The sequence below is a fragment of the Cydia splendana genome, chromosome 3, assembly GCF_910591565.1.
Source record: "Cydia splendana chromosome 3, ilCydSple1.2, whole genome shotgun sequence".
NCBI lineage: Eukaryota > Metazoa > Arthropoda > Insecta > Lepidoptera > Tortricidae > Cydia > Cydia splendana.
Window position 1 is genome coordinate 14490758 of NC_085962.1, and position 23880 is coordinate 14514637.

Sequence of the window (23880 nt, forward strand, 5' to 3'; positions counted from 1 at the left end):
TATTGATTTTTGTGTTTGTGTTTTTAGATGGAAAGGAAAGTAGTCAATCTGACAACTGTTTATGAGCCCTTCAACGTGCACACTAGCGTGCCACTGCTAAATAATCGTGATTATTTAAATTTAACAAAAGATATTTAAAAAAGGGGGCCGCTACGGACTGTATTTTGTATTTAAGTACCTTTTGAATACATCGAACTAGTTTTTATGTTGCTGGATTCGTCGATCTATGAACTCAAAACAAAAACGGCCGTTTTAACTTTGGACGCATCACGATATCACGATTATTTAGCAGTGGCGCTAGTGTGCACGTTAATGGGCTCTTAAATCACTTTATCTAAGTGGTAAGTACAGTCAGCAGCAGAAGTTGCTAAGCGGGCGAGATGTTCAAAATGATCTTGACGCGGCTTTATTGTTAAGAGAATAAGAGCGTGTCAATGTGATTTTGAACGCCTCGCCCGCTTAGCAACTTCTGCTGCTGACTGTACTAATAGTCCTTATTACAAGGCTTAGTAAAGTTGAAAATCGTACAGGTAGGTACCTAATTGAAATATAGGTAAGTATAAATTCTGTTATAAAAGACATTGGATATTTTTGTTACTTATAGGTATTTCTACTACGTAAGGGATACCAAAATCACAACACAGTTTTGTGGTTTTTGAATTCTCATTTTTATTTTATTTATTACTATTTGATTTTTTAAAACACTCCATAACATTATCAACAAAATCATACTGATACAAGGCAGCTGAATTTACAAATATCAATTTGATAACACGCGAAAGCACTGACTACAGCAAATTCGAGTTTTATTATTAGACAAGTTTTTCTATACCTATACAATAAAAGAAGAGAAAATATTTTTAGAAGTGTTGCTATATTATATCAGTTTGTTTCAAGTTTCTATCCTGCCCAGGCACCCCAATGAGGCGTATGGATGAGCATAATTATTAATATATGATAGCTTGTGCACTTTTAAATTCTGATATAATATAACTATTTATCTAAAATAATGTAGTTAATACAATGTCAGATTTATCAATACTACATAAACTAAGCTTTACATTTTAGTAAGTTGCAACTTCTGACAACTTTATGGCAGCCAAGCACTATTTTGTTAAGGCCCCTGTACATATTGGGCCAACGCTGGCCAGTCCAAGGGACGCAGCCATGCGGTAGAATGAGATAGCAATATCACTTGCTCCCTCTAACGCATAAATGCGTCCCTTAGACTGGCCCACGCTGGCTGGCCCAATATGTACAGGGGCCTTTAGGTTAATCAGAGGGCCTACCGCGAACATTGACGTACGCAATATCGTTATCTGTCTCTCTATCGTTCGAATACATTGCACAAGATATTCGCGTTAGACCCTCAGTTAAAATAATATTTGTATGAATTTGCTACTGAATACTGAATTACATAATAATCTCTTGTAATATTTTTTTACGTGTATAAACAATGAAAACAAGGAGTTATTGACTTTTGATCCCGCTGAAGTCTATTTGGAGATTCAAAATTTATATCAAACGAGCTGTCACAAGTTAACGACGCACGAGATTAAAGGGTTCACTCTACTTAAGCACAGTGGTCTTATCTATCATATTTAAAACGTATCTATTAGTAATCAACGGTTACAATTGCAACTTACTTAACAATACATTGGTCAAGCTATGGTAAGTATATCTGTGTCATTCATTATCTACATAAAGATATCTTGTACTTGCAAATAAGCGAAAACGTTATAAATATATTCTTTTTTTGTAACTCATGGTTTATGTTCCTTGACATTTCTTGCATGTACTTTAAAATTTAAAATTAGCATATTAAAATAATACTAACATATTGTTTATTAATTCATACGGCCCTAATGACACCATAAAAAGTTCTTCGTAGATGGGCCGAATTAGTAAAAACTCATTAAAATATCAATAGCATTGCTGTAGCAATGAAATTTAAAATTAATTTAAGAAAATATACATATACTTATCAAAAATAGTCCAAAAAGTGCTGCCTTAAAATTATGCCTAATTCGAATTCGTTAGTGGTTAAATACCTCTTGGCAATGGAAATAGTTATTTCGGATGGTAATTTATCATTCACATCGGGACATAAATGTGACGGGATATGATATGACACGTAATTGTCATAATACTCATAATGAGGTTATATGTTGGTTCATTCAGATTACCAGAAAACGTCTAACTAATCCGATTGTGTTGTTTATAACTAAAACATAATTTTATTATGACGATTAAAATAGAGGAATTATGAATCAAAATAAATTTCAAAACGTTTTTCTAATTAGTAGGCGAACTCCGCACGCTTGTTTGCTACCGTGTTGGTGTAAAAAAAAAAAATCTTCCATAGGGGCTCGTAAAGAAGCGAGTTATCACCACACCCATTGAAACAGATCAAATATAGATTTCAAAATTCGAAAACTAGGTACTTATCGTAAAAACTCCTAGGTAATTAAGTGTAAATTGAGTAGGTTTGACTATATTAGACAAATCTTGATAACAAATTTAAAAAGTTTTAACAATAAATATACATTCAAGGATCATGTTTTTGGATGAAAAAGTGATACATTTTTATTATGTTAATAGGGATTTAGACGTTTTGTGATACTTAGATCATTTACTCAATTAATAAATTTACCTTAATTTTATATTAACTTAATTTTTTATAATACGATTATTCGAAGCTAGGTGGCCGGTTGGCAAGGGACTGTGTATAAAACGGTATTACATCAAATCACAAACCTACTTGAAATGGTGCCGTTTTATACAGTTCTTTCTGTTCAGCAAAATAACTATACCTTACCAGCCAATAGAAACGGCTTTATTTTTTTTTAATTACAGTAAATGGTTTTGTATGATATATCGGTGGTTGCATTTTTATCGTCTATCGTGTCGCGTTATAGTCTTGCACTTAGATATTTCTTTTAAAGGCCACGGTTACAAAACATGCGGCCTAACCAAGGTGACAATCGCTTGCGCATTGCCATCGAATCGCTTTGTGTCTCTCTATCGCTCTTACATATTAGTGTGACAGTGACAGTTGCGTTTCGTTCGCTACGGAGCGTTAGCGATTGGCATGTTGTCTACGGGGCCAGACGATAAAAACGCGATCATCATGCTTCTGCTGTCTTCGATATTCTGTTATTTTTCAAACAAAACGGTAATTGTATATTAGGGACTGATACAGTTCATCTAATGAAAACATAGCACATAGATTGTGCAAGACAATAATTCATGTTAGTCCAATACTACTTCTTTACACACTTGGTTGGTAAATCTGGTTGAGTTCGTATTCGTAGGACATAAGATACCATATTGTCAAGATAACACATTATGCTAAGCACACATCCTTCCACAACTGGTATATTTCCTATTAAATTATGTCACTTAGATTTACTAACGTGTAAACATGTCATCACAACTTAATACATTGCTCGTCACTGAAGGCCGCCATAGATTCACAAATCGCAAACCTTGTTGTTATGTAATCATTGTAATTTTGGAAAACTTATTTCATAAAAGGATGCGATACCATCCAAATGATGACGCTTTTAAGTTTTGTTATATTTACGCGGCTGCGCAACAGCAGAAACACTTATGATTTATCAACAGAAATTAAGTCCTTTAATAAAACTGAAATTACGTCCAAAGCAAAAATGATCAATCGAGAGATTGATGGCCACGTCGCTGTTCTCGTTTCTTGTCTAAATTCAGTAAAATTAGATGCCACACTGTATGTATTTATTTCTTTTTATTATTATATGCCTTTTATTTCATCACTTAACCTATTTCCAAAGAAATGAGCAAAAAGCAAATAATTTCATTTAAGAAAGTGATCATGATTATAAATATTATGCACTAATCATTATTAATTCAATACTAAATTATTAACTAAATATCATAAGTTAATTAAACATCTACACGAAATAAAAGCTAAGATAGAAAAAATAAATATTTGTCATGATTCAACATAAAACTTAATATAAAAACAAAACCTCTAGATTAATACTTGCTGGATAGTTAAAGTATTTGTACATAAAGACAGCCGTGTATAAGAGAAGGTATTTTATACCAAGTGACTTGGTCACAGGCAAGTCGCGACTGTGAGAGTGGTCACCGTGCACAGATTTGCGGGCTTCCGTCTCACTTAGCGGGCCAGTGCGAAATGTTAGTCAACGTATGTTGAGGTATATGGTAATAAATACAATAATGTATATCGAAATAGCTGAAAAAAGCACACATTCGAGATTCTATTAGATACCGCAACAAATATGATTAAGGTTTTTAAAATGGTAAATAATGAGGTACTTTCTCGTCGTACTGGCCGAACAGATACTCAACTATGGCAGAGCCAAGAAGGTTACATTACATTTTCATGCGTTGGTAATGAAAGCAAAATAGTATCTAACGTAGTGTCCGCCATTGAAGTTTACTACAAACACTACAACGTATAAAGTAATTAAATAATCTAAAAAAATAAGTACTGTAGCAGCACTGTTGTAATGCTTAACTATATTTTTTTATGAAGATAGTTTTTGATAAAATTGTTCAGACGATACCGTTAAACATTTTTATCGAAAAACATGAACAAAACGCAACTACATATTATAACTATCTCCATAAAGAAAACGTTAACAATATTTTTGTCATTTTCAATGAATTTTATGTATTTTTATTTTATCTTTTTTAATTATTGTGGCATAAGTAGAGATATTTTTTGAAAATTTTATGTTAAAAGTAAGTTTGAAAATCATAGTGGTTAAAAATATTTATGACGTTTTTTTACCGTTCATACCTATTAATTGTATTTATGTAATTAGCATCAATTATTGATATTTACGAAGTGACATTGCAACACTATAATATAAATGAAGCTATAATGATTTTGAACACATACTTTAGAGTTATTTCTTCTTTCGACGCGACTTCTTACATTTGGATGATTGCTTTGCGGAAGGGAGGAGCACACTTGCAGCACCGGCGGTCCGCTTGTCTTCTTTGTCGCTGTCGGTCGATACCAGGGGCGACACGTTGTCGTCGTCCGACGACTTTTCCATCGTTGAACTCTCCCCTTCTTTACTTTCATCATCTATTTTCACCTCTTGAGTCCTAATCTTATGACTCTCGATAACACTAAAACCTTTTTCCTTCCTGGCTGGCACCTTCTCCAAATCGACTAAATTGAAGGTACTCGATTCTATGACTTTGCTCGTGGTTTCTTTAATAGACGAAAGAATATCGTCAATGTTTATTTTGCATATCGGGCTACTGATTTTTGTATCGTTTACTTCCAAAAGACTGTCTCTCATGACTTCAAGTTTGTAGTCGTCTAAACCGAAATCTAAGGGTTCTAACGGTGGCAGATCGTGTAGATCTGTGTGGTGTTCTTCAACAAAGTTAAGCTCATTTGGAGCGTCACATTCTGCAACCATAATGTCAGTTCTCTTGCAGAGTTCAATAAGTTTATCCTGCAAGGACACACGATCGTCTTTGACAGACTTCGGATACTCTAAACTAGTACCCACATGAGTTTCTTCCCAGTCACGTCTTTCATATTTTTTCAAAGCCAGAGTAGGTTCATCTCTTTTGTCGTTTCTCGTAGCAGCTATGGAACTCCAGGATTTTATTGGTTTCTCTTGAAGAATCTCTTTTTCCACGCTTTTTCTTTCCATTGGCTGTGGTGACTTCCGGGTTTTGCTGCCTCTTGTTATTTGAATTTCAGGAAATTCGTCATTCGTAGAATCGATAACGTAGACATCTTTTTTCTCGGCTTCGAATGATTTGTCACCATGTTTTCTACTGGCATCGGAATATGGAGACAATGATTTGCTCTTCTTCGTTTTTGGGACATCTTTAGGGGAAGTGGATGAGATTTCACTAGTACTTAAAACATCATGTTTTACTTTCAGGTGACTTGATGGTTTTTCTATTGGCAATGGGGTCGATTTTTTGACAGGGCTCGGTTCAGGCCAACCCTCCATGAAAGATGATACGGAAGAATTCTTCCTGCTCTTCAGTTTAAGTGAAGTAAGTTCGTAGTCATCGTCAGGGAAGCATTCAACAGCCTTAACCTCTGATTCATCATCTTTTTCAGAAGTGATACTCCTGGATGAACGAGGTTTCTTTAATTTTGCCAAATAAGTAGTCGAATCGATGTCTTCGAATGGCGTGGAAATGGATACCAGCTCGCCACAAGAAGGTGTTTTAGCTTCATCAATCGCGTGAATCTCTATAAAACTATCTTCATCTTCTTTAGCTTGCAGATCTTCTTGCCCTTTTTTACCTTTACGAGTTTTCTTGGATTTCGGTTTATCATCGAATTTGTCAGTTACAATAGTTTGTTGGGTCACGTTCAAAATTGCAGGCCTTTCTGATTCGTTGAAAAGCAAATCCCAAGCTTGTTCTTCTGCTTTTGCAACATCCGTATGTTCAACTTTTATCAACTTTTCAGAAGCTTCTTCTGTAACTTGTTTTACATTTTCAATGTTTTTGATCTTATCACGGCCTTCATCCATAGCTGGCTTTATAGGGTCAATTTGATTATTCTTTTTAGTCTTGTCGTAGGTTTCTTCTGTTGCGCCTTTTACAATAATATCTTCTTTGTCAACTTTTTTAGATTTATCATGAGTGTCTTTAGTCAAAGTCTCATTCTTGTCGCCTTTTTTGGATTTATCGCGATTGTCTTCAGTTACCTTTGATTTTTCAGTTTTATCCAGATGCTTGGATTTTGGACGAGTGTCCTCCATGTTAACCGGAATGGTATTCGTGACTGGCGCTTCCTCTTTAACAACCGACACGGTACGCTTATCTACTTTTCCATCATCAGCAACAACAACATGGGGCTTGACCTCCATCTTCCTCGGAACTCTCGACTCCTTGAGCTCGCACTCATCCCTACTAGCACCTTCGGTATTCTTCTCCCGTTCCTTAATATCTCTAGGTTTTTCCTTAATTTTAACTTCACTATCTCTATCACTAACTGACTTTGGGGTGGGAGATTTCTTAACTCTAGCTCGGGCGATCGGTTGAATATCATCCGAGGCCCGATTCGATTTTGGCAGTGATTCCTTATTGCTCTCGCGCTCGGCCGGGGCCGAGCTCACACGCGGGTCCTCACGCTTCCATACATCACTCTCTCGCTCGAGATCTTTACGATCTTTATCTACGTCGGGTCTAACATCGACCACGTCTACGGGGGGAACGGTCCGTCGCTCGGCGCGCTCGCGGGCGCGCTCGACGGGCACGAACCCGGAGTCCTGCCCGGGCACGGGCACGGTGCGGGCACGGGCCGGCGCGGCAGTGAGCGCGGCGGGGATGACCACGTCGGTGTTGAGCGGCACGGGCTCGTCGGGGACGGTGAGGTGGTCGGCGGGCGCGACGGTCTGCACGGGGATGGTGGTGTCGCGCGGCAGCGGGCGCGCGACGACGTGCTGGGGCAGGCCCAGGGCGGCGGGCGCGCGCACGACGGGGCGGAAGCGGCCCTCGTCGGCGTTGGCCTGCGTGTACAGGTCGGGGTCGGCGGGCTCGGGGCCGGGCTCGGGCTCGGCGCGCGGCACCACGGTGCCGAGCGGGTCCACGGCGCGCCGCACGCCCCCTCCCGCGCCCGAGCCCCACCGCCGCGCCGTCCGCGCCTCCTCCCGCGGCCACCCTATACGAACCAAAGGCAACCACGTTATTCCACGCTTGGAGGAGATTTAGAAAAAAGCATTAGGGCCGGAAAACTATCGTCGACTTATCTGTTCGGGGTCAGAAACCTGCAAGAGGCGGCGAAGCGAATTAAAAAGTCAGTGGTAGTTTAGTCAGGTGTACGTTTTGGTTTTATCACGCTTGCCCAATTTTGTGGAATTAGTAGATGGATAGTAACGTATGAAAGAAATAACAAGGGAACAGGGTTGGCAGCACACATGTAAAGGTAAGAAAGTTTCATCAGTCACCGTCAAAGAAAATGTTCCGATCCAATCAAACTTGAACAGATGATAGTAATTGCTTAAGGCGGATTTTTTTTAGTTGACTCCCATGGCGCACTGGAAATTAATAAACCAACATTTTTGACGTATATGACGTAAGTTCCATAACTTATCATAACTGCAGTAATGAAAATAAGTTCGATATTTTTCTTTGATGGTGACCATACAAGAAAAGAGAGATTTTATTCGTTGAACAGATAAATCGTGGCCGATGGGATATCTTTCACAACCGTGAAGCCAACAAGGGATAAGATGGATGCCTTTGGCTGTATAGTTCATGCGTTCACGCAATGCTTTCTTCTCTCCTCCACTGTTGGCACTTATCACTTAGACGGTAGTTCCGTTGCAAGCAGATTGTGATTTTAGTTCATATAGCAACAAGTTTAGCGCAAGTCAAAAATATAGTAAATATTATATTAAATAAGCACATACTTAAAACATGTTTCAGACAGACTTTTTAAATAAATTAACTTGATAAATTCAATGACGATAAAAATATTCAACCATTGCGAATTCAAAGTCATTAAAAGTGCTTACATGCAAATCAAAAAATCAATCAGTTTCAATTATATGCCGAGTATTATCGTACCGCTGGTACCAACAATTGTTCGTAAGTGGAACACCGCGAATGCACTCGACTGTAGGTACCTAATATTACTCTAGTGCAGCGGTCGGCAACAAGCGGCCCGCGAGCCCCCCTGGCTATTTTGTATGTAATATTGTCATCAAACAATGTCTGATAAAGTCACCCATATTAACAAAAGTGCGGCCCGAGTCAACTTCCTTAACTACTATGTGGCCCTTGGCTGCTAAAAGGTTGCCGACCGCTGCTCTAGTGGCATGCTATGATAATAATGAAGTTGGTGAAGAGTCGAGTTTTATGAGTCTGAATTTGAAGAACTTAACTCAGTCAACCTTTATGAGTTATGAAAAAAAAACACTCAACTCTTACAATACTGAAAATATATAATACTGAAATAACTTTGTTGGCTGGGTTTAGACTGTTGTTCACCGCGTCATTTGTACAATAAAGGGTTTTACTACACTAGTTAAATGTAAAAACAACGCATCAAAAATGAAAATACTAATTTAGAATATTTAAAGAGCTGCAGAGTTAGTTGACCCGATGCAAACAAATTTCAATGCAGGGGGGGGTCACTTTGTCTCTGCAGCTAAGGTAGTGCAGCTTACCTAGAAACGACTCATGTTTCTTTCAAGCTCAAACTCGAGCTTGACCAACTAAAGACATATAGTTGGTCAAGCAGATCTTGTCAGTAGAAAAAGGCGGCAAATTTGAAAAATGTAGGCGCGAAGGGATATCGTCTCATAGAAAATTTGAATTTCGCGCCCTTTTCTACTGACAAGATTTGCTTGACCATTTATATTTAACGTTTTCTTGGGTTAGTAAAGGGTACTTACGGTCATCCTCTTTCTTAGTTTCGGTACGGTTCAGCAGCGACTGGCACCGGACACTGTCCGACGTACATCAAGGTAATGTCAGGGACATCATGGTCGTACCCTCGTACGTACCGTGGTCCTCCTTCATGGGTTCAGTATGGTTCTTTCGCAGTCGGCCAGCAGCGACTTGCGCCGGACACTGTCCGACGTACAACAAGGTAGTGTCAGGAAGGGTACATACCGTGGTCCTCCTTCAGGGCCTAGGCGAGGTTCTCTCACAGTCGCCCAGCAGCGCCTTGCGCCGGACACTGTCCGACGTACAACAAGGTAGTGTCAGGGAGGGTACGTACCGTGGTCCTCCTTCAGGGCCTATGCGAGGTCCTCTCACAGTCAGCCAGCAGCGACTAGCGCCGTACACTGTCCGACGTACAACAAGGTAGTGTCAGGGAGGGTACGTACCATGGTCCTCCTTCAGGGCCTATGCGAGGTCCTCTCACAGTCAGCCAGCAGCGACTGGCGCCGTACACTGTCCGACGTACAACAAGGTAGTGTCAGGGAGGGTACGTACCGTGGTCCTCCTTCAGGGCCTATGCGAGGTCCTCTCACAGTCAGCCAGCAGCGACTAGCGCCGTACACTGTCCGGCGTACAACAAGGTAGTGTCAGGGAGGGTACGTACCATGGTCCTCCTTCAGGGCCTATGCGAGGTCCTCTCACAGTCAGCCAGCAGCGACTGGCGCCGTACACTGTCCGACGTGCAACAAGGTGGTGTCAGGGAGGGTACGTACCGTGGTCCTCCTTCATGGCCTCGGCGAGGTCCTCTCGCAGCTGCACGTCGCACACGGACGCGCGGCCGCTGTCGGCCAGTAACGATTTGCGCCGGAAACTGTCCGATGGGGAGTGCTCGAGGGAACCTGCGACAATTGTTATCATTAAGTTTCTGCGGCGACCAGTTATGAACAGACCACCTGCAAAGAGAGGACAAATATGTTTTCAAGTATTCAAAATTTTCCAAAAATAAAAAGATTACTTTTGTAGGTATAGTTGCTACTTAAAAATGCTACGACAGATTGAATTTTCGCAAAAAAAGAATCACTAAATTTACTGCTTTGATACTCTACAGATGTAGTGCATAATCCTTTACCATCATATTTTCACAGAAACGTACGAACGTGTCATGTTATTTCAGTCCGTTTCAGTACAAAAAGTACTGAGGTTGACCGAAGTAGCATGACAAATACGAAAGTTTCCGAGAAAACGTGCTAGAATAGGCCTTATCTCTGCTAGTAAGGTGTACAACTCACTGGCGGAGCCGGAGTCGACCATGACAGGCACCACGGGCCGCACGCCCGGCATGTTGACCGGGTTGGAGCGCGCCACGCTTCCCGCTGCGCTCGTGTCCACCTCCACCGCCTCCGCTTCGGAGAGAGATGAGTTCGACCTGGAAATATAGACACTTTTAGCAATTTGATAAAAAAACCGTGGCTCCAGAAACTAGAATTTGCTTTATCTGCGGAACAACTTACCCAGTGGTGTTATAAGTTTTGAAGATGAACTGAGGCCCCATCCACAATCTCCTGTGGGGCCCGGCATGGGTCACTATCTCCACTTGCGACAGCCAGCGCTCCTCTTCGCTCATGCATATGTCCGCACAGCTTAACTATAAAAAAAAATCATACTATCAGATTTTGGAAAGGGTTTTGTACAATGACGTTACTTGTAATTAACAATAATAAGTAGGTATGATATACTTAGATTCAGTAACAAAAAATGGTTTCTCTCTTATTTATGATTTTTTTATAATATTGAGGTTCAGAAGTGACAACCTTTCCTTGCTTTAAATAATATTACGTCGCAACGGACCAACAGAATTTTTTTTTACAAAACTATTCAGCATTAATGTTTAAGGACAGTTGTCCTGTGTAGTTCACATAAGACCCAAGGTACCACGTGCTCCACCTCCACTTCGACCGGAGACTCGCATACTGACCTTGTTGCCTATCGGCTGCAGCAGCGGGCTGGTGGGCGGCAGCGGCGCCAGCAGGTCCGGTGCAGGCGGCGGCGGCCGAGCCAGCGCCCACTGCGCCACGTGCTCCACCTCCACCTCGATCGGAGACTCGTCACACACTTTTTCTTTCGGGATACCTACATACAAGTTTATTTAGAGAACGCATGAAAGCTACTGTTAGGTTAGCAAAACCTTGATTTGCCTAGGGCGAGAGAAGCAATAGGTACAGCAATATCTTTATAGTGTTAAAATTTCTTTGAAATTCTACTAATACTTGTTGGAAATAATCAAAAATATCCTTACTCCTCGCGGGGCGGGCGTGCAGCACTAGGTGCAGCAGGCCGCCGGTGTGCGTGACGAGATACAGCGCGGGCATGGCGGGCGCGCGCGGCGTTGCCGCGCTGCACACCGACAGCCCGAAGCGCGCGCGAGCTGGCAGCGGCGCGCTGTTGCAGTCCTCCGACAGGGACGACAAGCGTTGCCGGCCTGGAAGAGGAACAGTATAAAAATATGGTAACTCGTTTGATGTCCACTATGATTATCTGACCAAAATTAGAATTTTGGTTTAAAGAGTGCCACGCGCCCGTAACCAATGGCAACCGGTGACAAGAAATAGTACATTATTGTCGAGGCTCGGAAGTAGCTACTTGCAGGCTGAGGATTCGTTTTAAACGGACGACCTTGGGAGTCCGTTTAATTGAATCCGAAGCCAGCAAGTAGCCTTCCAGCCGAGTCATATATAGTGCTTTTCTCAAAAATGGTGCAAGAAATATAAATATCATAGAAATATTTTACAAAAGCAACTTTCTTACGTATATATTTTCACAAAAAAAAGTAGAAACAATTGAAAAAATTAGCTTTGCCGCTTTTTTATTTTTTTAATAATACAATAGAAGTGTATTTTTCTGCCGAAAATACGCCAACCTATTTGAGACAGCTAAATAGTCGCGGTACTAATCATCTGTTTGGCTGTTTAATGGGCCTGTGCCTTCATTTGATATGGCCATTTCAACTTTTAAAAAGTTTGGAACTCGACAAATAATGGAATTTGTATGCAACATTGCAGTCCCAAAATCGAGACTGCAATGTTTTTAACTTTTTAATTTTTGACTGACCATAAACTACGCGCTTCGCAACCTATTTTTTAAACGGCAAAGTCGACTTTGCCGTCCATTTTTGAGAAAAGTTGATTGACCCATATATCATTATCAACTGACCTGAGCTGGTGCGGGTGATGGTGCGCGTGGGCAGGTTGGCCTCGGGCCGCAGCTGCGCGAGCGGCGCGCACGGACACGGCAGCGGGTACGGCGGCAAGCGCGGGTTGGGGAACCATGCGCCCTGCCCGAGACATTCGCTGACCTGCGAGTGAACAAATTCATACCTAATCAATGACAGTTCGGAGTGGAAATAAAACATTACACTACAAAGGCCAGTTGCACCAACCACAATTGACGAGCTGATCAAGGGCAATCAGCAGGGAACTATCAAATTTACCATACAAAAATGTATAACCCCAGAGAGACGGTTTGATGCGACAGACCCTTAGTAATCTAACAACGCTACCATATTCGGAGATTTTTTTCCTGGGCACATCTTAGGGACTTGCGTTTACCAACCGCGGCGGTAGGGCACGGCGACGCCAACGTATCTCGGTTGTCAACTGCCGATAGCGCCGTCATTTGACCTGGTAGCGCTGCACTGAGCCGGACCCAACCGCCACGGCACGCCGCTTCCCCTCCAACCGCCACTCGCGGTTGTAAGCATACGACCTTGCGCTATTGACTAAAATAAACCGCAAATTACAACCGCAAGCACAACCATTGGGAGGGGTTTCCAAGTATAAATTACAATGGTATCTACTTACAGGGCTGCCGGAGCGCTGCGGCTGCGCGTGTATGGGCAGGCCGGCGGAGCGCTGGAAGCGCGACAGGCGGTTGACGACGCGTGGCTGTGTGTGCGTGCGGACTCCGCACGCGCCGCCGTACGGGCTGATCGCGAACACGTGCGTGGTACCACGGAGCGTCGTGATCGCCGTCCAGCGCGAATCTGGAGATATCGCGATGTCCTGAAAAATAATGAGTATAAGTGCCTATGGCCTGCACAATAAAGGCTCCAGTGGTCATATTTAGCAGCCATATGACTAATAAGCATGTCTGCAGGAGCAGATTGAACCGGCCCAAAGACAGAACCAGCCCTACTATAGTAAAATAAAACATGTAATAAGATAAGAAAAACATTCGTAATTCCAACATCAAAGGGAAGTCATTAGACATCAATTCTATGCATTAACGACTCGGCCACAAAACGAACGGTCGGGGTTGACAACGACCGCCATACATTGGTTATAAAATACATGTATGACGGTGGGTGTCAGGGTCGAGCGTGCAGGTTCCGTGGCCCTCGGGTTTGAAATCACCTGCACTTTGGCTGTAGTGTCCCCCCTGTGCAGTATATACAGATGGTGCACGGAGGCGAGACTCGGGCCGCAAGGGTGCGGGTTGATGCGGAACACGTGGAAGTCGTGCCCGCGGCGGTCCGCGGTCACCAGCAGCATCCCGCTGGCGTCGAACTTCAACGCGATGATGGCCTCGGAGTGCGCCAGGAAGTGGGCCACGATGGGGTCGTACGGGTCCTCGTTGTCTTGACCGTCGTCATATTCATTGCTCTGGAGGAAAATTATTGTTTAGAGCAGGGGTTCCCAAACTGTGCGCCGTAGACAGTGAAAAGGGGCGCCGTGAGGCGATCCTCCTCTCTACCTGTGTATAGCCTAGCTAGAGGTTATAGGGTACCGAGATTAAATTTGAAACTTGCAAGAGCGCGGCGGACTAAAAAAGATTGGGAACCCCTGGTTTAGCTAAAAATCCACACTATATCTATACTTTGTCAAAGGACTGTCTGTCTTACACTAGTACTAGCACCCAAAAGAAAAGGATGAGTAGAGTATAGTTGTCCTGCTTCTTACTGACTGACAAATTGGTTTGACCAACTATTCTTCTCCCCCCCTGCCAAACTTATTCTTAGTCACACTCACCTCTATATCTAGGATGGTGACGACGCCCGCCTGCTGGGCGTCGCTATTGGGCGGCGACGGCGACTGCGAAGTGCTTCGCCCACCTGCTAGACTGTGGGCCACACTTTCTCCAAGCCCTCGTAGGCCCTTGCTGAGAGACTTCGCTGCGTGCAGGACGGTGGCTGTATAGCTCGTTACACCTTCACCTAGTAAGAAAATCCAAAATAAATAAATTTTGTCTCACCGCAAGCGACAGATGAAAAAAAAAATTTAGTTTTTTGTACCCAAGAGGTTGCACACGGAGCCAGAGGAGACCTCGAACAAGATGGGAGGATGAACTCAAACTCACAGCGGGCCCGAACTAGAGAAGAGTGGCCCACGACAGACCCCAATGGAAAGAGCTAGAGGCCTTTGCCAAGCGGCACACCGAGCTAAGAGGCTTTTTTTATTTGTACCAAACAAATAAGGCATAAATAAAAGCGTGATTAGAGTGGTCAGAAACAAGAAAAAGTAAAGAATTGTTCCCAAAAAAGTATTTTCTGTCTCTCTTATTCTCACATATTCTGTGCATTTACGTCAATGATAGTTGGTAATTTTTTATCTCATTGTCCGTATTTTCGACCTTGTTAAACGATCAATTGCACACAAAATAGGCAAACGGCATAGATAATCGTACATTTGAATGCATGAGCGCGCGTAACTGTGCAATTGTTCGGTCACGCTTAATGTATGTGTGGAACTATAATTAGCGGTAGTGCAGAAACAATATATGTTAATGATACTATCATTGGCGGTTATGTCCTTCGCTAGCTGAGTGTTATACATATGGTAATGTATAATAAGGTTCTAAGGTCATTGTATGCTAAATCGTTTTAGTACATAAAGGTGTAACTAAAACTTTCGTTGTTTTCTTTTAGAGTAAGTGTACTACAAAAAAAACGTATGTAAAACCTATGGGCCATCATGGGCCACCACCGTACGGGCCAATAGTAATAGAAGCTTACTATTCGACGAAAATAGACCTGCATGTTAATTTGTAAGTTGATAGAAAAGTTTCAGACGGACGCGGCCATGGACTTTCTTTGTGGATTTTGCTGTGCAGTGCCAAAATAAATACAGGTACGTACACTTGTAGGTACAGGTATCCCTACTTCACAAGTACATGCAAAATGTACAAATCGTAAGTCCTTTTTTGTATGATTACTTGATAAAAGACGGACTCGTAAATCTCCTCGGACAGTATTAGGGTTCCGTACCCAAACTACTAAGACTCCGCTGTCCGTCTGTCCGTCCGTCTGTCTGTCACCAGGCTGTAACTCGAGAACCGTGATAGCTAGACAGTTGAAATTTTCACAGATGATGTACTTCTGTTGGCGCTATAACAACAAATAATAAAAACAAAATAATATAAATATTTAAGTGGGGCTCCCATACAACAAACGTGATTTTTTCGTCGTTTTTTGCGTAATAGTACGGAACCCTTCGTGCGCGAGTCCGACTCGCACTTGGCCGGTTTTTTACCTTCACACCCGCCACTGCTTCTCTTCGAAGGGTGAAGTTTCTTATCAGCGTACGCCAGCCAGCGGTCTCCCAGCGCCAAGGGGTTGATGGGCTGGCTACCCCCCAAGGGGCACGGGCACGGATAGCAAGTCGTTATAGCCATCCTGTCCTCTAACGTGCCCGCGTCGAACACGGCGAATCTCTCAGAAAAGGCCACGACCACGGACCGCTTGTTGGCCAGTACGTCGAGGATTGGATTCTTGAATTTTATACTCTTCACCTGTGGAATAGAGTCTGTTTTAGCGTGTGGTCACACTCGCGTGTTAAAATAACTATTTAGAACTGCTCTAGACCGATAGATAGGATAATTAAGCAAGACATTGAGCAACTTGTGTCAACGATATTACACAAAACAATTCATGCTTTTCTAGTTACTAGTTAAGTTTGTTTGTGTAACTAAGTCCTTACCTGCTCTCCTCCTCTTATGGATATAAAGCTGAGAGAGCAGAACGTGGGTCCGGGGCTCGCGGAGTCACATAGGGCTATGAGGGGCCTTTTCGACGTGAAACAGTCGCCGTGCTGCGGGGTTGGCAGTATACGGAGCACCCTCACTGCGGGATGACGGAAAAGTTGACATGTTGATAGTATAATCGATAGAATAAAGATAATGAAAATAAATTAAGTTATTAATATTCACAAAAGCTTATAAGGACGTATTTGTTTTCCCAAACCGAAAATAATGTCTTAATAAAAACCAAAAAATTGAACGAAAATATGTACAGAAAAGTTTAACAGTCTGTTATAATCAGAGATCGGACAAATTTGCGTCATTGCTCGCAAGAATGTGGACATGACTCCAAAATTGATTAAATAATTAATCATTCAATTAATTTCTTACCTGAGGTTTAATTTTGATTCCTAATCAATAAATAACACAAAGATTTCTTATAATGTAAATTTATTAAAGAAAATATTCAGTATGTTTTCCAAATTTTCTGTAGGTACTCATTTTTTATATCAAAAATATATTTAAAATTAAAAATAATTAAATGATTAATTATTTAATCAAATTTGGAGTCATGTCCACATTATTGCGAGCAATGACGCCAATCTGTCCGATCTCTAGTTATAATACTTATAATTATACTATATACGTTTGTTAGCGTTTGCAACACCTGACTCTCCAATACTCCAATCATGCACGGGAAGACGGGAACTGCAGCGTCTGCAGCCAACCAGAGGTCGCGACGCCAGCGCCGAAGTTTTACACATACGCCACCTCGTCTCGGAGCCGCACCAGAGGCCCGCTATTGCATTCTAACCACGAATCCTCGCGCGTATCCTAGACTTAAGAACCTAACTAAATATAGGTACATTTGTAACCCACCATTAAAATAATGGTACTAGTCTTTAATTCAAGAGCGCTAACAACGTTCCTTACTTTCAGAACGCCTCGTCACATCGTAGTAAGTAGAGTATTGTCCCACCAACGAGACATAATATCGATCGTCTGTCATCTCTGATTTTTTATAAGAAAGAACTCGATAGCGATTAATTTCATAATTATTTATTTCATGTGATTTAGGTACACACACAGCAATACACAACAATAAACAATAAACTTACAAGAATTACACATAAACACAACATATACACATTAAAATTGACACAAGATATACAGTGCTAGCCAAACTCTCAATTTTTGCTACCACTGTATCACACTTGTAGGGGAATGTAGTCCCTCACAGTGGAGCATTATGGGACAGTCTGGTTTTTCCGCTATCATTCTCAAGATGGTGTTGGGACTGTCCCGCACCCGGCGCACCAGGGATGCGGCGCGCACACGCAAGGTCGCCTGAAAACAATCGACGCCCGCCTCAGCAAACATCCCTGATGCGCTACAGAAGCGAGGCAGTCCCATCATCACCCGGAACGCGTTATTATATTGGACTCGAAGGGCCCTATAAGCCCGTTGCGAATACTGAACCCAAAGGCTGCAGGTATACAGGGAAGTACAGAACGCTCTAAAGAGAGTGATCTTTACCCCCCTGGAGCAACCCGCAAACCTTCGTGCTATCATATTTGCCCGCACCGACAAGGCCCTTCGTTCCCTTTCAATATCTATATCGTCCTTGAGGTCGGCCGGATTAGATACCGCCCCGGTCGGACACCTGCTTGCAAGTACGAAAGAATCGACAGTGTCGATACATCCGAGAAAAATGGCGTGCTGTAGAGGCCGACGCACAGATCATATATTATAATAATTTAAGGTCTGTGATCGGTACAAAGAAAGAACTAAAAGTACTTTTCTACCATTGATAGGAACTGGTGGGAGACGGGTCAAAACCGGGGTACGTGGAAAGGGAGAGGCCTTTGCCTAGCAGTGGGAAACTCTAGGCTCATATAATTAAATAATAAATAAATATATACCATACCTGTGCCTTGACGCCATGACAGAACCTCCTGCGCTTCCCCGCTCGGGGGGATCAACCAGACCTGGACTCCGGAGCCGTAGCCCAGGATCAATAGCAGGGGGGAGATATCGGCGTCGCAGTCGCCTTCCGGCGTCGGCTCGTTTATGTCTGCTGTCTCGAACCTAGAGAGGACAAGTTAAATCGGCATTTTAACCTTTTGACCGCCAAAGAAACTGACGCTCGCGGTTGTAGCCCGATATCAACCTTCGTGCATTCTGACAAGGTTCATGATCCGTCTCACACGATAGGCGTGGCATTCAAAGGGGCGTTGGAAAATAATGCATTTCTGTAATAGATTGTGGGTTTTAACGGATAAAGTAATAGAATTTAGGATGTATACAGAGTGCCTAAAAAATAAGTGCATTCCCGTTGCCAGGGAGGTTTTGAGTTTATAATGAGCAACTTTTAATATGGGACCAACCTCGAAATCGCGAAAAAACAATTTGGCTGTTTCTTCATACATTTTAGCTGGTCCATTTTCTAAAGGAGGGTAATTTTTTTTCGCGATTCCGGGGTTAGTCCCATAGTTAAAGTTGCTCAGTATAATCCCAAAACCTCCCTGGCAACGGGAATGTACTTATTTTTAGCCACCATGTATATTATATATCGATACCCTACCCTAGTTCATAGTCGTACTAATCCATGGAAAATTAGGTTGAATTTAAGACTTTTATCTATGCACTATGGTACTAATTACAATAAAATATATATATTATTTTTCTATACTCTAGTGTTTGTCAGAATCCGAAACACGATTGGTAAAAAATATATTGTGCCAAAATCCTACTGAAAAGGTTATTTTCTAATATAAAAAGTACTTAACAAACTAAACCATGGACTAATTAAATTATTTTTATTAACTATTATGATTAGTGTTATTTGAAGTACCACATATAAATTAAATTCCATAAACAAATTTAGCTCTATTACTTACATTTCTAAAACGACCTTGATGTATACGCATTATCTGAATCTTAGTTATTGATAAGACCTACCTGTGCATAGTTATGTTTATATTATATTACCGTTAAAACGACATCATAGGATAAAATATAATATAAGTAAGCAAATAACTTCAACTCAGGATACCTAAGCATGCCATTAGGGAACCAAAAATTCATAAAGGCCAACATTACTTTTCAATCTAGGTTCATTTCATAAATACTGAGATTCAACGTTTTTTTGTTTATGTAGAACAAATAAACAGCGTATTTTATTTGTTTAAACAAATGCGTAATTATTGCGAAAAGCTTAACAATTAAATATAAATCGTAGTATAGTATAGCGATAGCAGATGTCTAATGACTCATAATGTAAACATCTGATATGCGAAATACCATGACGAAGAGATAATCATAAATCATAACATTGATATGTTTTGGTCGTAATTTTCCTTTAGTCCTAGACATTAGTATAAATTAATGTATATACATAATTAGCTATTTGTGATTATTATAATTCTCCCGCTGTAACTGGCTGTTACATAACGTTATATATAGGGTGGGGAGCTGGTCTAAATTCCCCAACGCTTAATGTTTCCAATTCCATACAAACACCTGCCTTTCTGTATGTGTTCGAAATACCCATGTTTGAAAAAGGAAGATATTCAAATTATTGTATTAAATATTTTCTGATTTGTATTTTTAATTAGTCACACTTTGGTCACACTACTATAAAATTATAAACTGAAATAGAATTTGGAACGGGTACCGCCGTGTCCTGGTGGTCTAGTCGTCAAGACGATAGCAGCGTAAGGTGAAAACGCCGGCTGAAGGCCGAAGGGCTTGGTCGCTTTTTCTTTTTTTCTTTAGTAGGTATATGACATCTTGACATCTATTTGAGTTTTTATTGTGTTGTCCCTGTCATACAGTGTTATTGTTATTATATAACGTTATATAACTCAATTTGAACCACACCATTTAATATAGCAATAAAAATCATAAATCATAATACATAGGCAACTGGCAATAACTGGCAGTGTAGGACCATCATTAGAAAGCCCTATCGAAAATAAAATTTTACTGCCATTATTACGTAACCCAACTTGCTATAGGTATAGCAAGGTATAGTCGTTAGTGCCGTGCCAACAGCGGCGAAGGTGAACGAGAAAATAGAAGCCCTTTTCCCCAACTTTAATTTCTCAACGGATTCAAATAAAAATAGCCCAAAGCTATTGAAAAGTTTTTGAATGGAAATCACATTTAACGTAAATTTTATAATACTAATGATACTATAGAAAAACGAGTATTTGCCATTCATAGTTGTTTTGGCGAGTTCCCGATATTTCGGCACAGTTGCACATTCCATGCCATTTTCACGGAGTAACATGCTGCAATTTTGTGGTCTAGTGAAGAGACGCGTTCCATATAGATTTTCGTACATCGACCTGTTGACATATCTATGTGCCATGATGCCGGTTGTCAATGTCACTGTGCGAGCTTGACAGCAATATTATAATACTGCGAGTGCAATAGAGATGTCAACAGGCAGGTCAATGTACCAAAACCTATATGGAATGCATCTCTTCTTTACCTACATCCCACATACCATAGCAATCTACCTTATTTCTGATTCGCTTGTTTCGCACGGTGGCTACTATTCTGCTGTTAGTTACTTCGTTAAAGCTGGACAGAGACAAGCGACCGAGACAGAAGACCGCGACCGGAGACCGCGACCATCACTTGACCATAGGCAACATATAAGCGACGGTTCGCAGCGAGACAGAGACAGGCGACAGAGACGCGAGAGGTCTCTGTCTCCTCGCGAACTGTCGCTTATGTGTTGCCTATGGTCAAGTGATGGTCGCGGTCTCCGGTCGCGGTCTTCTGTCTCTGTCGCGGCGCGAACCTCCACCTTACGCCGCGAACTGTCGCTTATATATTGCCTATGGTCAAGTCATGGTCGCGGTCTCCGGTCGCGGTCTTCTGTCTCGGTCGCTTGTCTCTGTCGCGGCGCGAACCTCTAGCTTTAGATGCCATGTGCAACTATGCCGCAAGTGGCTGAAATATTGGGAACTCGCCAAAACATAATGTTTATAACGACAATAGTATTTATAAAGTAAATGACCATGTCAACTTACCGAGCCCATTGTATGACGTCTTTAGGGTCCGCGGTGGAGGAGGAGGAAAGCGTGACGTCGTTGATGAAGCCCGACACCGCGTCGATGAGGCCGCGGTCGCTGGGCGGCTGAGCGGGCACCGTGAGCGGCCCACCCGCCCGCGCGTGCCGCGGGGACTCCGCCGACATTGCGTGGCCTGACCTACGAACATGGACCAGATGTTAAATTCAAATTCATTAGGGAACAAAATATAGATTGACTCTTGACAATATAGAGTAGTTTTGGTTGTTTAGTGGAAAATTTCAATTTTTTAAGTCATTTGTTTTTGAGAAACTTAAGGTCAATACAGATAAGATAAGTGTGTTTGTGGACCACTAAACGCAAGTTGCAAATGTATGAATAAACACTAATCAAAGTGTAAACAGGCCCCAATGTGAAGGTAGGCCACACTTACCTGTGTATCAACCTTACAGAGTCATGGTAACGAGGCAGAGGGATGATCAAACCTTTTACTACATGCTAGATGATTAAAGATTTAGTAAGATTTGTCCAAATTGTTCACCATTATATGTAAGTATTGTATGTTACATAGAAATCTTCTTATTTTCTTTTTTAACCAAGTTCTATTACCTCGGCCACATACTTGATGAGTGGCATGGGAAGTAGCGAGGGAAGTAGGCAGAGACTTAGTGTGGCCGCGCTACTCGTCATTGGCTGCCATACTGCCTTGCATACTTCCCTCACCACTCGTCGAGTGTGTGGCCGCCACATATAGGAATCTAAGCACATTAAGTCTACATTTATTATACCACTTATACAAATATTTACTGCACCACCACACATAACAGCCAATGAGTACAGTACACATATTTAGGATAATAATTGTAGAGTCTGTTCGGAAAGAGAAGAGTCATGGAATGAAACTCTTCTCTTTCCGCACAGACCCTATTAGTTGTGGTGTTACAAGATTTTGTTTATTGACTATTTTTACAAAGTCACACTCCCTAAAAAGCAGGAGGTCCTGGGTTTGAATCCTGTAAGAGCATTTATTTGTGTGTTTATCATGAACATTTATTCTCGAGATATGGATTTTAGAGTCTGTGCGGAAAGAGAAGAGTCATGGAATGTATGGGACCCACTACATTACACTACTCTTCTCTTTCTGAACAGACTCTATTTAAAAAAGTATGAATATTGTTGCCTAGTACCCATATTAAAAGTTTTGCAGAGTTTGTAGCTACTTGATCTGTGTATGATTATCCCCAAATATTTATTTTATTTATCCCTGGAAGGTGAAGGTTTAAGAAACATTTTGCTTGAAGGGTACTTATTGTTGGTAATTTTTACTTCCAGTTTAGATAATTTCACACTCACATTTGATAAACCACAAAATGAAAAGAAATGTTGCAAATACAAACATTAGCTTATTCAATAATATTGTTTATTAATTATGATTATTTATTTTGGACTATATTAAAAAATAAAAAAAAGTTGAAAGATCTTGTTGACTATATTATACCTACCTACTAGATAAGAGAGATTATTGTGTTGTGGTTTCCTTCTGAGTTTGAAGGGCACAAAGCTGATAGACAAGACTCAGCTATAAATAAGATAAGCAAATAAAAAATAGGATAATAATAAAGTTACCTCAATGCCATTTGCAGTCATCAAAAAAACTGCAGTATAAAATATGTTATGACCGTTAAATCTGATGCAGTTTTTACCGAACAAAAAATGCGCAAAAGTAACTACAACAAAAAACAATTGAACACGAAAACAATGTTCACCTTGCGTGAATCGTTCTTTGTAGATTACATAATTAATCAAAAACAAAACAATGTCAACTCAAACAGCTTATGAATATTTAATTTAAAGCAGGGGATAAACTCTGTTGCTTCGATCAGCTGCCAGTTACAAATATAACTACTACAGTTCTATAGCACTGATACCGTCCGAGGACAAAGGAAATCAATGCAATTGCACCACCCTTCTATGACCCTACACAACAAATACACCCTACCCGACAACACTTTACGCAAATCTTTCTACGTCTTATCCAAAACTCACCTTGTTTACGAAAACAATCCTCATTTTAAGTCCATTTTCGAAATTTTAAGTTATTGCGTCGTTTATACTGGCAGTTGAAAACAATGACGTCACAAGTAAAAAAAATAAATAAGGACCCAAACAAACATTACTTGATAACACAATCACTCAAACAACCGTTTTAAATTAATTCTAACACTCATCAATAAATAAATTGAGAATAAATTACGTTTATACACAAACTATAACAACAATTTATGAAAACAGATGTGAATGACAATACCCGAGCTTGATTCGTTTCGTAGTGTGCGTGATTGACTAGCTGACTGAGAATAGAATTGGAAGTGGGAATGTGTGAGTTTCTTCGTTTCGATTCGCTAGAGGTAGTGCATGTCTTCTCTTTTTG

General features: G+C 41.2%; 1 protein-coding gene across 1 annotated transcript; it reads right to left on the bottom strand.

Moving 5' to 3' along the window:
• Nucleotides 1–644: 644 nt before the first annotated feature.
• Nucleotides 645–23802, bottom strand: LOC134806762 (uncharacterized). Its single transcript, XM_063780087.1, has 16 exons — nucleotides 23496–23802; nucleotides 21450–21629; nucleotides 18332–18492; nucleotides 16365–16507; nucleotides 15918–16176; nucleotides 14418–14602; nucleotides 13803–14051; nucleotides 13251–13451; nucleotides 12604–12745; nucleotides 11690–11872; nucleotides 11369–11523; nucleotides 10905–11038; nucleotides 10683–10819; nucleotides 10167–10292; nucleotides 1260–7663; nucleotides 645–1106 (listed from the first exon to the last, which is right to left on the bottom strand). The coding sequence occupies exons 2-15, from the start codon at nucleotides 21614–21616 to the stop codon at nucleotides 4920–4922; spliced, it is 4986 nt and encodes a 1661-aa protein (XP_063636157.1). The 5' UTR covers nucleotides 21617–21629; nucleotides 23496–23802; the 3' UTR covers nucleotides 645–1106; nucleotides 1260–4919.
• Between the last annotated feature and the right edge of the window lie 78 nt (nucleotides 23803–23880).

Coding starts and splice junctions, on each gene's coding strand:
- LOC134806762 (XM_063780087.1), bottom strand. CDS start 21,616: ATGTCGGCGGAGTCCCCGCGGCACGCGCGGGCGGGTGGGCCGCTCACG. Junction 13,452..13,802: donor ACACTACAGCCAAAGTGCAG/GTGATTTCAAAC, acceptor ATTATTTTTCAG/GACATCGCGATATCTCCAGA. Junction 11,039..11,368: donor TGCAGCCGATAGGCAACAAG/GTCAGTATGCGA, acceptor TTTTTTTTATAG/TTAAGCTGTGCGGACATATG.